Source organism: Larus michahellis, chromosome 2 (assembly GCF_964199755.1).
Source record: "Larus michahellis chromosome 2, bLarMic1.1, whole genome shotgun sequence".
Lineage (NCBI taxonomy): Eukaryota > Metazoa > Chordata > Aves > Charadriiformes > Laridae > Larus > Larus michahellis.
The window spans coordinates 10,511,032-10,526,240 of NC_133897.1; the positions used below are offsets into that span (position 1 = coordinate 10,511,032).

Genomic DNA, 15,209 nt, shown 5'->3' on the forward strand with positions numbered 1-15,209 from the left:
CTTTATAAAAGCAGAAGCTTACCTGCAATTTAGTATCTAACAGGTTTAACTAGTGTCACATGGTCTGCATCCTAAAAACACAGCTTTTATTTTGTAGTTGAGAAAAACAGGCTTAGTCCCCCCACCTTCCCCAAAACACACACATTTTCACAATTCTGCAGGACTATATTACATCACCTGAAATCCAAAAAAGAACACCCCCCACGATAAGAAAATCTGAACTAACAGCTTTGTTTATTATTTTTTTTATTCTCATGTACAGGCTTGTTCATTTTCTTTGAAATCGCCCATTTTAGAAAGAATAGAGAATGAAAGATACATTTACTGCATGTCTGGGGAATTCATTATTGAGAGATATTCCTGTATTTAGTTGCAAATATAAAATAGTTAGCAGTTATCTTCACCTACACCCCCCTTAAAAAAAAAAAAGGTGCTTTCACCATATATACTTCCTTTCTCCCTAAATGAAATTATTTAAATTTCAAGGAAAAATAAAAACGAGGGGGGAGGCGGGGGGCCAAGAAATGTACTTTTTCAGGAATTGACAGCACCAGGACACCAGGAACCAAACTTAGCCAAATAAGCAACAGAAAACAAAATAAGAAAACTACAAGAGATGCGTGAAATATAATACTCAATTGCTAAAGAAAACAGACTGCCTAAAGGTGGCTAAACTCCAGTTAACAAAGAGGGGGATTTTTCCTTTTGAATTTGCTTAGCCAGGAAGCTCCTGTTACCATTCAAGAAACATTCACACATAGCAACATCAGCAAGAATCTCATTAACGGCCCTTACCAGGGATACATTAACTCAAGCACTCTGCCTATTTTCTTTTTTGTCTGTTTTTTTTTTCCTCCAGAAAATTAAGATGCCAGTGTTAGTAGAAACGCTATTAGATGGGGTGAGGGTTTTTATTTCAGCCGTTTTCTCTAACTGAAGACAGATAATGCATTGAGTTATCTAATGCAAAACTGAATAGCTGGTTGTCCTAATTTCAGCAGTCCTATTACATGTCTACAACGTAAAACAGTGCTTAGGAGCTACAGAGTATATACAGAACATTTTAAGGGAGGAAAGAGTAGTACACATCCAGGATGATTTTTAAAAAGTGAAAATCCAGAAATTGAACATTAGCAGCTGATAGGAACCAGAATACTAAACTACAGAGCTACAGCATGCATGTAAAGTTATGAGAGGCAAGGACAGTGCCGTACTGCTGCTGACACACATACACACTTTCCTCAACGGAAGGAGCATACAGGGCCCTCTTCTGCCCCTACAGTATTTCTTATCCTAACTTGATAGTTCAGAAATCAAATTAAAATAGACCCAGAAAAATAACTATTTCCTACTACACTGACTGCATCATAAAATTGCATGGGGAGAGACTTGCAGATACCAACATAATATAGAAGCTTTAAGGAGCATATAGGAATTTATTTTTTTTTTTTGTGCTATTTAGAGACCTCAGAATATCCCCCATAAAATAAGTTAATAAAACACAAAAATTAAAAATCTCTCAGACTTTGGCAAAAAGATTATACCCTCACAGCAATTTTTCATCTTATTCATAGCTGTTTCATTACGTTTTACCCCCACCTGGTGGTTGCGCCCAACAACAGCAAAAGTGAACACAGAGCTGTCAGAAGTATTGCTGGCCTTAGTTCAACACGCATTAGGTCAGAATGTTTATACTGGAGCCAGGCATGGGCTTTCTGCCTGGTTCCATAAGTTAGAGGCATATATTTTCTATTTTTCTATGTGCCACAACTAATGCAACAGTCTACAGCATAAAAACCCTTAATGCTACATTCAAGTACCTCAGACTATATCTGTAATTGATAAATCTAGCAAAACCAAAGCGTTTTTTTAAAAGCAATACAAATTTTCCCACTTGATAACATTCGCAAAGCAGTAAGCAAACAGTACGTGAAGGCTACGCTAGACGGAGTACTATGGAGATATGAACATTTTCTGAATTTGAGTGCTTCTGACAGCACTATCAGTTCTCCAAACTTGCACAGGTATTTCATAACTAACTTCAAAAAGGTATTGCCACTACCCGGAATAGGTTTTTACAAAGCAATGCGATGCTACCGTGCAAACCTAGTGAACACCACAAGAGGGAGCCCTTCCCCAAGGTAATGCTCGGAAATAACAGTACACCCATTTTTGTCAAGTTGCAGTAAGAGAAGCCGATGGTCAGATCCAAACAAATCTACTGATGTTTCTGAAGTCTTCACATCAACTGTGGTAAATCTTGGTTTAGTTCAGTCACATCTAACCCTAGCGTAAGCTTTGCAATACACAGTCAAACTTGGAAACACCAAGATGCTGAATTTACTTCCTCGCTAGCCGTTACCATTGGACTTATGAAATATAAATTATACCATGCATGTATAAAGTAGTACTTTCAAGAGATTATCACATTAAAATCAAAAGATGGTCATTGGAAAATTCAAAGATGTTCCTATGTGACAGCTACTTTTTCCAGCAGATTTCTAACTAACCCATTTTCTCTCAAGTACTGTAGCAACTCCGTCAGTGAAAATTTCTGAATTGGTTGTTATATTATTTTCACTCTGGAATATTTTATTGTAGCTTTTCTAAAGTCAGTTCAGACACAGAAGAAATTATTTTCCATTAAGTATTTTTTTTCCATGTCTGGGAGTAAAGAATATAAATATGTCTGAGCAGCTAAATCTGTGTGAAAAAATGAGAATTAGCCAGGATTTTTTCTTCCAACTAGGAGACATACAAAATTAGCAATCCCCCCCCATGATGTGTGACAAAACAGATCATAGAACAACTCAACTAGAAAGAACCTCTGAAGTCATGTAGTCTGATCTGTTGCTTAAAACAGCTCAGGTGCAGGTACAATCAGGTTGCTCGGGGCTTTACCCAGCTGAGTTTTGGAAAACTTCTAAGGATTTAGATCTCCCAGTCTCTCTGGACAACCTTTTCCAGTGTTCAACCATCTCCACTGTGAAGAACTGTTGCTTTATGTCCTGCAAACATTGCTTCTTGCCCCACACTGCATGCTCCAGGGAAGAAACTGGCTCTAGACAAACCCCTCATCACTTGCAAACCCAGCTGTGCCCTGGCTTTCCTAATTTCACACCATTTATTAACAAAGGTGATATTTCTATACCCCTCGCGGGCAGTTCATACCTACTTCTACCTTCTGTACACTTTCTTTTTGGTTTTGAGCTCAGGAGTTCCCCATTAAGCCAAGCTGGCCTCCTATTACAGCTGCTCATTTTCTTGCACACCAAAGTGCACATTATGGTACTTGAAGGTTATCCTTGAAAGTAAGCATCTCTCCTGGCTTCCTTTGCCTTCAGGGCACTCTTCAGTAAGGTCTCACATACACATCTCCTAAAGAGGACAAAGTCTACTCTCTCAAAATCTAATGTCTTTATTCTACTATTTTCCGTCCTCGCTTTTCTCAGGTCTTAAACTCACCAGAGCTAGGGTCACCATTGACCACCGTACCTACAGTCAGCTCCTTATTCATTGGTTTAAAAAAAAGTAAAAAATTCTTTTACTGTCCAGATAACACAAAAAATACTCAACTAGTTTCAGAAAGATGACAGACAATATGCTTTATTTCCTGTCTTCACTTATCCACATTTAATTTATTGTGAACAACTTTAATCTCAAAACTAAAAAAAAAAAAACAAAAACAAACCACCCACAAAACAAAAAACCCACCCTTGCACATTAGGGACCTGGAAATCCATGAATTTGCTATCTGTATTATCAGACATTTAGCAGAAAGCATACATTTTACAGAGAAAAATCCTCCAAAGCCTAATTACTATCTCTTCACAAGAGCAGAAAAAGGACACCACAGTTAACTTGTAAATTATTTGTTCCAAATTAAATAAAATGTTTTACATAGTGAAGGTACTATGTCCTCTCTTCAGCCAAATCTATTAAAGAATGTCCTGTTTCCACCAGTTATTTCCCCTAGATACGTGGAAGTGTCCAAATTATTTTCAAATATTAGTATCCGTTATGCATGTCATAGCCATAAGCACATTAACCAATATTGGAAAGCATGCAAAACTCACTCTGACAGATGCCAAGGCACCTTGTACAAGTAATATTTTTTTTCTTGCATCGCGCTTTCCTTGAAATAGCTTATTTTTATTGTGTCTCTTTACTATACCAAATACACTTACATTCTGTAATTTCCCTTGTTTAAAAATAAATCACTAACAGCTGAAGGTAACTGTATCTAATCCCAACTGCTCATAGCTAGCAAGTTTCTTAAAACAGTTTTTTTTATTTTGAGAATAAATTTATATGTATCATCATAAAGACAGAGGCTTATGAATCTTGCATGAACACACAAGGAAGAAGTTTGACAGCGTGTTTTCAAGTTAGCTTCTAGTAGCTCTTATTCTACATTAATATTCAAAGCAGTGAATTTGGTTTAATTCCATCAAGTCAGCATAATTCTTAAAAAAACCAAACAAACAACAGAACAGTTAAGACAGACTTTTGCAATATATCACACAGCAGCACAACTAACCAGCCAATAACATATTAACAATTCAATTAGATTCTTAAATGAAAATGGAGTTATTAGTTTGAAAATAAGAACATATCTGTGCACGTATAATGAAGACATCCATTTTAATTACATTATGCTGAGTACTAACCATGAATTAGTGAGCCATTTAACCACTGAATATAGTAGTTTTGTGGAAAAGAAAGCAGGATCTCATTGCTGATTATTGAGAAAGGTAGAAGCAGGACTGCACCAGCTGAAACTGCTAGAGTGAAGGTGCTCAAGAACAGCCTGAAATTTAAAGAAATGTACCACTGTTACCACCAACATGCTCTGAACAGGGGAAAAAGAAAAGTAGTTAGCCTACCTATTAATCAGCATCTGAAGGCAACACATCCTTATATTGTAAAAGGGCAGGAGAAACTGTAACTTCCACAAGGCAAATTTCAAATACCAGGTAGTTTACAGAATCCAGTAAAAATAATTAGCTTTTACCAACTACCACAATTATTCTCTTGGGACTTGCATGTATTCAATTCCAATGACATACGCAGGTTAAATTATTGGAGTTCATGGACTATCTTTTCATAAGCCTCCTATTTTAGTTTTCATTTTCCACATAAATACTCATAACGAAAAAAATCCATTTTTATATTCTTACTACAATTTTTAATAGCAGAGCAGCTTGTTAATATCTAAAAACTGAGTACAATTATCCATAAGGAAATATTTTAACACCAAACTGAAAAAAATTGCTTTTATTTCAAAGTAGTTATTAGAGTATCATCTAATAGCTTGGTGTTTTCTGATAGCTGTAAAGTCAATACCGAGAAACTGTCAGAATTATTTAAAATATTTAAGCTTATTCTTTTTAGATCCCAAATACAATATACCAAATGCCATCTTGTGGCATTAAAAAGCACTGTGTTCTTCAAAAAAACATTTGTTCTTCAAACAAAAACATTCCTACAGAACTAATCCAATGCTAGAATAAAATCAGAAGTAATTCTCAAAAAAATTGCATGACAAAAAAAGATAAGCTTAAATAGATCATCCCTACAACAGGAATGTCAGTAAGTCGCTTACAGAGATCTTTTCCTTAGCAGTCTACAAATCCATTTTTCATTCTCACAATACTTACCGTACAGAAGAAAGTCTGGTTGACTAGTTTAATTTAAAAATATTATTATGTTTTTATTGGTGGTTGGTGAGGTATTTTTTTTCCTTTTATTTAAGGATGTTTGAGTATTCTAAGCCAGAATTGTGAAACCTAACAAACTACAGCCTTTCAAGGTCCTACAGCAGTTTGGTTTTCTTTTCTCCCCCCACCAGCCTCTAAACTCCTGATGATTATGCTATGCAAAGAAATATCAATCTGCATATGTTTGACAGTTACTGCTTTTTGGAAAGTAACATGCACACTTAAGAAATAAGAAAGCTTAGGCTGAAAGAGCAAGCAGCATTTTGTATTTATAACAACACTTAACAAAAGGCTATTAGTCTGATGGAAGTGCTAATCTTGTCTTACACTCTTTTCGCATGAAGAACACAGTATTTACAATTGATATTTGTTGTATTTTAAAGCTAACCTAGAAAATAGATGGAGGGGGGATAACAGTTAACAACACAAATTTTATTCTTTGAATATTGAAAAATTCAGAACCAGGCTAAGACCACAGCTGCTATGAAAATCATTCAATCTAGAAAAGCCTTCACTGTAGTCTTAAAAGCACAGGAGAGGTGCTTCTCTACCAGAGAGGGAAGAGCTTCCTAACATTTAAAAGTACATAATTTTTCTCTAGATCTGAAGTAGACCTTGTGTCAAGTAAGTATTCCAAATTCATAAAAAGTATTGGTGTCAGACAATACTGGGAGAAGCGCGCCTAAGATTTACATCATCTTTGTACATCTTTCAAGCCTGCCACAAATGCACGACTAAAAGTGAACAGCTTGCAATGTACTCGGCACTTTCCCAGGGTACAAGACAAATCAATAAAATATTCAATGAGCTCTCCTTCCAAGAGGATGACAGTACCACCACGGGAGAACTATGAACATTGTAATAAGCAAGTAGCAAGTGCATATAGTTTAGCAAACCACTGAGAGGGCAGCAACAGCTCACAGATGTTCTGTAAATCTTGAGACACATTTAAACAGGAGAGATTAATATCTAGCTTTACAAAGGAACAGGAAGAGGACAGAGATGCTGGCAGACCAGCAGGTCTGGCAAGTGCTTGTCTTCCATTTGTTATTCTTTTTTTAAGCTTTAAGATGATCAAATACAGTTGTCTACTTCAGGGTGAGCTAACTTTCTTTCCAGGATCCATTGCCACCCTTCACAGAGCTTCCATTAACTGCGGTGGGAACCTAAACGCCTACCTCCCCGATAAACACCTATATTTTAGAGACCTACATTTAGGTGCAGGTCTTGCACTGAACTCCACCTCTTGCACCAGGTCCTCATGCAATATTCTGGCCAACTTCATGCCTACCAGGAAAACCACAGGTGAAAAAGAGCCCTGGACCAAACTGCCTTGCTTCTTGTCATGCCTTCCATAATACAAGGTGCCACTTGATCAAATCTTTTTCCTCTGACCTCTAGCAATCTATTTACTGTCACATTTAAAGTGGACTGTTATTTATTTGGAAGCATACGGCAATATATTCAGGAAAAAGCATTCTGCAAAGAAGAGCTATACATACGATATTCTATTAACGATGGCATCTTCATCCTCTTGCTCATCTGAAAATTAAATTACAGCAGGTTATATTCAATACTTAGTCATCTTTCCTCAGGCTAAAACATATATACATAGGAATGATTTTAATTTACAATTAAAATTTAGAATTACTAAAACAATTTATTAGCACCTATATTTTAAAAACATTCCTACCAAAAGTGAATATTTTTTTCTTTTTTTTTTTTTGCCTGACTTTAACTATGAAGTTACTTCCCTTTATTTAAATATCCAGATCAAAACTTCTTGGAAACATCTTCCAGGGGGCCCTACGTCAAACAAGCTTTCAGACTACTACTACCATGGCTGCTGCAAGGAACTTTCTCTTTGGGCATCTCTGAAACCACGGAGGGCAACAAGCCCATATTAACTACTGCTATAAATCCCTAAATAGATGTTTCACTTTCGGTATTAATGTATTTTTAAAATAAGAAAGTGTACACAGAAGAGTAGCGATGACCACTCAGTTGCTTCCCCTTACTCATCCCTCCTCCTGACTCCTGGGGATTTGGGAGAGGGGGAAAGGAGAGTTGTTCTTGTTTTAGATTAAAGATACCATGGCTTCCCTTCTGGTATCTCACAGTTTAGATTATTTTTGTTCATTTATTCCTGAATTAATACTCCAACTTTTTGAAATATTATCAACATTTAATTCAGAGGTCAATCACTAATATATCCTTAATTTGTTCTTTATAGCCTTCTCTACACACATCTCTACACAAATGTATGCATTTCTACATGTGAAATAATTTTAGAGTCAGCTTTCTTCTTTTGCGTCTCCCAGGTTTTCCATGAGAGGTAACTCAAATGTATTTTAAAAACCTAGAATAAATACAGCCAGGTGTTCCAAGTTCTTAAGAGTCTTGGCACACACTGGAAATAAACATGTAGCCACTAACAGCATGCTATTTCGAAATTCTTCTGTGAAAAGTAGATTGGGTTATAGTTTCTGGGTTTTTTTGATGGGAATCTCATGGTGTTTTGAGAGACTAAGTCAAGGTCCCTTATGAATCATTCTGGCTAAAAAGTTTATTGTAGAAACAGCAAACAATTTGTCCTGAAAGAATTCCAGACATATTAACTCCTCAAACATGTCTCATCAGGAAGATCCTAGAGCAGGCTACAAAGTTTGCCTCACTAAATGCTCACAGAGCTTTCATGAAGTCAGGACAGCTGCAGAGCAGTTCTTCTCACTAGCTGATGAGATCAGCTGCCAAAAAGGTAATAAAAGTCTCTTTACATCCAGTACTGTTTGCCAAACCATTTCCCCCTTCCCTGTTCTTCCCTGTCTCCAAATGGTAACAGCTTTGTAGTATCCAAAATACGTATCAGTATTCATCTTACTTGTTTAACTATTTCCTATGTTTAAAGGGGTGCACTTTTTTTTTTTTAAACATATTAAATTTCCTGAAGAGTTTACTTTCCTAAACATGAATCCATCTATGAAAGCAGCTCTATCATAACACAGGCCACTACAGTTCAATAAACAGTTTCCATTCAAGTTCAAAGTGCCAAGATCATCATGCATCAGAATGCTTCTCCAGCATGACCAACTGAGTATTACTAAGCACCAAGGTCCCAGATAGGCTGTCAAGAGTCAAAGATTCTGCCATTTTATACAGATTTTTATGCTATTTGTCTTTAGAAGAAAATGACAGGGATTCCTATAGACTAGTTTCAGAAAGACAATGTTTCTAAAGGAAAAAAATACAGAATTATCTCAAGGAATAAGACTTCAGTGGTGAAGTCATAAGGAAGAGGCTAAGAACACTGAAATAACTATACCTGAGCAAAGCAGGATTTTTTTAAGAAATCTGCTACTTCCCTTCTGTGTTACTGGAAACCTTTTCACTTTACCAGTTAAAGCTCTGAACTTGGTTTTGATGCTAGAACACAGCCTGAAGATACTTACTCTGGAAAAACTGACATAAAAGGAGAACAACAAGATCTAAAGGCAAGTGAGGCAGAAGCATCTACTTGCAATTCTCCCCTTTCTTCCCTCTCAAAACAGATAAAATTTAGGCTGCCACAGAGCCACAACAGAAGACCTGACTGTGGCCATCCAGACCACCTCCATAACAGCCACCCAGTCTCTCTCAATCACAGAGTTCCAGCTACAGCACTCACTGATCCTTTTCCAAGATGCTCCAGTGCTCTCCCTCGCTTGGTCAGTGATATTAGAAGGCACCCTGAAGGGTCTGAGAAGTGCCAGATGGGCACAAGGGAAGTGATGGAAACTCATGGCTTGGGGACAAAGGGAGCAGAAGAATGGCAAGACGGCAGCATACACAAACAGATCGGCCCAGGCTGCCATAGACCAGCAGCCTAAGAAACACAGTTGGTCAGATATCTAGTCCTTCCGCTTTCCTTGTGGAGGCAGAAAGGAAAAAAAAAAATCACCTATTCACTTGAAAAACAAAATTATTTTTGAATATGTTTAAAAAAAGTCTATGCTTACCTGCTTTCCTTTTGTATCTTGTGATTATGAAGTAGGAAACTATGTAGAGAACAGCAAATAGGAGAAAACAGATCTGGAAAAAAATAAATTGCATTTATTATGTTGTGAAGAAATGCCTGGATTATAATAAAATAAACAGAAAATCCAGTATCAACAATTTAAAACTGAATTCAGATCAACAAAACTCCATGTAAGTGTCAACAGTTATGTTTCATATCTTATTAATAGAAAGTTAAACCAATAAGAACAGTTTAGAGTAACAGGTATTAGATCAATTATATGGCCAGCAAGTTTTACTCTAAAATTAAGAAATTTTAAGAATTATTTACAGTGCAATTTTTTGTTTGGGAGAGGGAGGGGCAGGGTTGCCTGGGTTGTTTTTTGAAGTTTGAATGCACTTGAGTTGTAAAAGTTACCACACTTTGTATCCCCTTCACTCGTAACCTAAGGGTAATCGTATTTTATACAATGGGCTCTTGAAGATCTATTTTGGAGTACACTAGCAACATACGTGTAAGGAAAGCAGTTATGTTTACTGTTTCCATCATGTCTGGAATCAAACAAATTCCAGGAGACAATATGCACAAGAGGGACTCATCTGCCTACAGCGGATGTCCAAGCATGAACTAGTCAAACACGTTTCCTTTACACTCGGAGGCCAAGGGCACAGTTTCCCTCCTCATAAGGCAGGTAGCTTATTTAGGTCAGATGCACCTTGAGCCCAGCGTGACTTGCATCGAGTTGTTTCTAAAATTTGGCACTAGAACTTCAATACAATAAGGTAAGACAACCAAAACACCTACAAACATGTTGGCAATCTTGAAGGAAAAGAATCAAACAGCAAGACAGTTTTAACCCTCCAAGCCTTTGTGGGAAACAAAAAGAAAAAACAAAACATTTGCCTCTGAATGAGGCATAAGTGGCTCAACGCTGCTTCCTTAATCTTGTTTGTTAATACCTATTAAAAACATGAGTCAGTCAGAAATGAACAAGAACGAAGTATGCCATCCCGTGACGCTGCGGCTCTTTGCCTTCACTAGTACCCGAGCAGTCACAGCGAACAGTGCTACTAACAGCAGCATACTCTGCTTTCTGGTAGCCAGCGGGAACTGGATTACCTGCACCCCACAGGCTGAGAAGGTACCTGAGCTAGCCCAAACTGTTAAGACCCTTTTGCTTGTGCACAACACCAGTAGCCACCTCGTAAGTCTTAACACAGAGCAGTTCGCCAACTGAATGAGGCAAAACTGTTGTAGCAGTTTTCACTATTAAAGTCAGTTTGCCCTATTATCTGTACAGGGTTTTTGCTTCTGTGTTCTTGCTAAATGTTGTGTGCTTTTGCTAAATGTGTTCTATTTCAATCCAAGCTTTAGTCTCCTTTATGATCTGGAATTGCAAAACTACTTCACCGGGCAATAGCTGAAGTATTTATTTAATCAATCATTTAAAGATTTGTTGCTTTTAAGAACTCAGTGTCTTAAAAAAAAAGTCAGGAGCAAAAAAGCTACCCTAAGTGAAAGTAAAAAGTGAAAGCGAAGGTAGTGATGATAGCCCTTAAAAATTTACATCTAAATAACCATATTACATACAAATCAGCAGAATTAGAAGGTGAACGAATGTATCAATCAGGAAAGACAGACTTTAAGAAATACTAATAAAAATAAACTGGGAGAGTTATTTATCTCTCTGTAGTCAGACATTTTAGATAAAAAAAACAAAGCATAGCCAAGCATCTGAGCTTGGTATTTGGGTGCCTGCAACTGCCCTACAGATGTCCCCCAGAAGTATTATGGTGCCACAGGTCTGAAAGTGGCTGCTGAGCTCATTCTCTGCGCAGGCAACACACACTGGTGATATCTGAAATATAGATGCTGAAAATTAGATTGCATAACTAGATCTCTGAACTCAAATATTTAATCTGAATAGAGTTCACCACTCCAACTTTCCAGAGGACACTTCAAAGAGGAAAGGGTCTTGATAAAGAATTTAATTCTTCAAATAACTAATTCTATTAATAAAGAATTTTATTACGATTCAATAAAAAAATATGCTGGTGTATTTTTGAATCAGGAACAAAGGAACCTGAGAATAGCCTCGGGTTTTCAGAGTACTCTGACACAGCTTGTCCTGTCAGTATCGGAAAACGCAATGCCAGAGCTGAAAGAGTCCTTCTCTAAGTTTCCAGTTCCTCTGAAAACTAGACCAAGGCTACAGACAGAGACATCTAATTTTAGGCATCCACTTTTGAAAATTAGGTATCACGTATACAGGGTCAGTAAAATTCTTTAAAAATCTGTCAGACCCAAATAACACTGCCCCTGTGTAAAATAAAGACGTGTTTAAATAAAATTAAACCAAAAATGAGTTTAAGACAAGAATAAAAATTACCACAATCTTGTTTGCATCTTCGAATAAAATAGATGACCTTCATTCTATCTGTGATAGCAAGGTTACAATGAAAATGTGGGTCTCTACTTATAAGGTACCACTGAGATAACTAAGGTATTTTGAGGGCAGATGAAAGCTGTCCAGTAACACAAACTGTCAAATGTTTTATTTCTAGTTTTAGATGACAGCTACTTTGCAACTCAGCAATAAGGTGTAACTATATATCTTGGTGTAATTATCCCTCTACTTCTGTCCGAACCAAGAACAGTTTTGTAAATACACTAAAGTTGTTTATTATTGAAAATTCACATAATTTTAAAGTGATCAGCAAGAAAAGAAGTAAATTCTAATCAGTGAAAGCTTTAGGAGCTTAAAAAAAGAGAATCCGTAAATTAGAAGTCCTTCATACTGACCAAGTCAATAAGCAAACTCAGACACATTGATTCAGTCTCAATTACTTAGTGAAACCTGTGATCCTGAAGTGTTTCTAACCATGTGTTCTGAACAGCTTTCTGAAGGGAGTAGCAAAAGCCAGTATCCTAACTATTTTTAGAGTGGAACTCAGTTAAGCTGGGGAAAAGGAATGTGTTGTCCATGACAGCTAAAGAATAGATTCCACTGTCCTGTCACACTGCAACCCTGGATTCTTATTCCTCATGCTGCTCTTTGTTTCAGGATCTTTTGTACTGCAAAAAAAAAAAAAAAAATACAGCTCTTGTTTCTACTTGTTCTAGCTTCAGTTCACGTTTCTCAGTTAAGAATGACTGGACTTGTACGCAGTACTCCAGGTAAGATCTTGTGGCCACATATAACAACACTAAGCCTTCCTTTCTGTCCTGAAAATACTTCAGCATATTTACTTAAGAATCATGCTAGGAACTTTGCATTATCCTCCCATCACTGAATCCATTCATGCTGTCCTCCCCGATTGCTTCCAGCAGAGCAGCTCTCAAGTTACAGCAGAAACCCATTTTTAGGGTTCAAGTTCATCAACACATCTTTTTTTCTTTTAAAAACCACACCTTAATTTCATACTATATCTATTATTTGGGGGTAATCAAGTCCTTTCTGCACCATGTTCCAACCCTCCTTTGTACTGACTACACCTCCTAGAGAGCTGGTTTTGTGCTAACAACAGAATGCTTTACTTCATTTTCATCTAAGTTGAGCAAGATTGCTCTTAAGGCTGATACTTAAGGAAACTGTATAGTATCTTTTTTCCCCCAAATACAACACTATTGTCACGTACACTACAGCCAGTTTCTTATTCACTTTACAGCTCTTCTACTACGGCACAGTGACTTGAGTTTAAGAAATACCTTTCAATGCATTTCCTGGATACAGCCCTTGGCACATGCAAAAGAAACTATCTATAGTCATGTGTCTTCAGAAAATACAGTTCTTAACAACTCCTAATTTGACTTTCTTAAAAACCTTAGAAGAAGGCAAATTCACATATACGTACATTCATAGTACCCTAAATTATCTGCCAAATTTAATTTCTAATCACTTTTTAAAAGGCATAGGTAGTCATACTGAAATAGGGCACTAATCAAAAGAGATCAACATACACAAAGCTACATTGATATCTTCAGTGAAAGAGAAGACTACGTTCATTAAATTCAATCTTTTCTTCAGAAAACTATTATGCAACAGTATTGGAGCCAATATTGGAATACATTGTTGAAGCCACGTTTTCAATCAAAAAGCAGTGGTTTATGCCATCCCCCATCTCTACGGTAAGAGCTGACAAAAGCTACGGATGATGCAAATGCAGGAAATGTAGGACATGCTATATTCCTCATAACGCCATGTCCTCTGCAAGGGGCTTTTCACTGGAGCTCAAATGAAGCTCTTCCAGGTTTGACTTGAGGAGACAGTGAAGACACCATGCAGAGAATGTACACAACTACAATGAATAAGGATTTCTCACATTCCCAATAGTGTCAACTTAAAAACAAAAAAAAAAAAACCCCACACAAAAACCAAACAAGCAAATAGTAACTTCTAATCTTGAAATTTATTTCCTTAAATTCATTCCAACTTTACAGAGGGGCAAAGCAGTTGTGGATCTGTTGTCACAGTTAGACTGCTCCTGGGAAGCTACTTGAAGACCAGCTACGGTACATTGCCACATTATAGGGGAAATACACTCAGTCCCCATTTGACCAGCTGCATCAAAATATAAAGGAAATTAAAAGGAGTTTGAGGATTTTATATGGCTATAGCGAAACAGTCAAGCAAAGCAATTCTTTATTATTAATGTCTTTTTTGTGTTCCCCACACCACTCAGTAACTGAAAGCAAAATGCATAGATTCTATGCTACATCTAGGGGCTCCCTTTTAACAGGTGGCACATTAAGAAGTCTTCAAACCTCGAGCATATAGTTCACTTACATTTCTTTTCATGGACTAATTACAACCTCTGGTAGGACATGCAAAAGAAACCTGTCTTCCCCTGGAGTTGCTAATCTTCATTTGGAAAAGGAAGTGCTTTATGATTCTGCTTAGATTACGCACTAAACGTGCCAAGAGAGGCTACTTCTGGAGATGCACTGCACTACATTCTTAGGTATCTTGTATCCAGCTCTTCCATAAAGTCATACTTTTGAATCTGTCATCCAAAGTCATCCAAGTATGATCCAAGTCATACTTTTGGATCTGTACCAGACAGCTCTCAGCTCCTGTCAGAACAGAGCTAGAGATAAACCACCATGCATTTCAGTTCATAACTATGTGCACCTAAGGGGCTGGCACTGAAGAGTCTAGCATTAAAAACATGCGATAAAGGTCTGAAGTAAGTCACATTCCATTTTACTTATCCTACTGATGGTTTCTAAAGATCAGCTGACATTAATTTGTCTGTGTGGATGATCTTTAACACTTTAGCACTGAAATTCATGCCTCGGATTGGTAAAACATCTCTTGCAAGTGCTAGGGCTACACTTTCATGCTAAGAAGGAATATGCTCAAAATGCACAAGGTATTTTTTTTTTCCCCTGATGCACAGGATACGACCATTCCTCACAATTGTAATTCATGTGCGTGCATTGAAAGCTGCATTTTTGTGTACAGGAAGATCAACAGCTTCTACTTATATAGCGTG

At 37.1% G+C, this 15,209-nt stretch overlaps 1 protein-coding gene across 7 annotated transcripts in view; it reads right to left on the minus strand.

Moving 5' to 3' along the window:
* Positions 1-15,209, minus strand: part of LMBR1 (limb development membrane protein 1) — a 71,984-nt gene that overhangs the window by 45,281 nt on the left and 11,494 nt on the right. For 3 of the 7 annotated variants that reach the window (XM_074574131.1, XM_074574129.1, XM_074574127.1), the window contains exons 2-4: positions 9,716-9,788; positions 7,223-7,262; positions 4,671-4,810 (exon numbers count right to left, since the gene is read on the minus strand). In XM_074574131.1, the coding sequence (XP_074430232.1) occupies positions 4,671-4,810; positions 7,223-7,262; positions 9,716-9,788 (253 nt within the window). Of the gene's footprint in view, positions 1-4,670; positions 4,811-7,222; positions 7,263-9,715; positions 9,789-15,209 lie in introns of those variants that run through there. The other 4 variants (XM_074574128.1, XM_074574133.1, XM_074574130.1 and 1 more) reach the window with 4 other exon arrangements.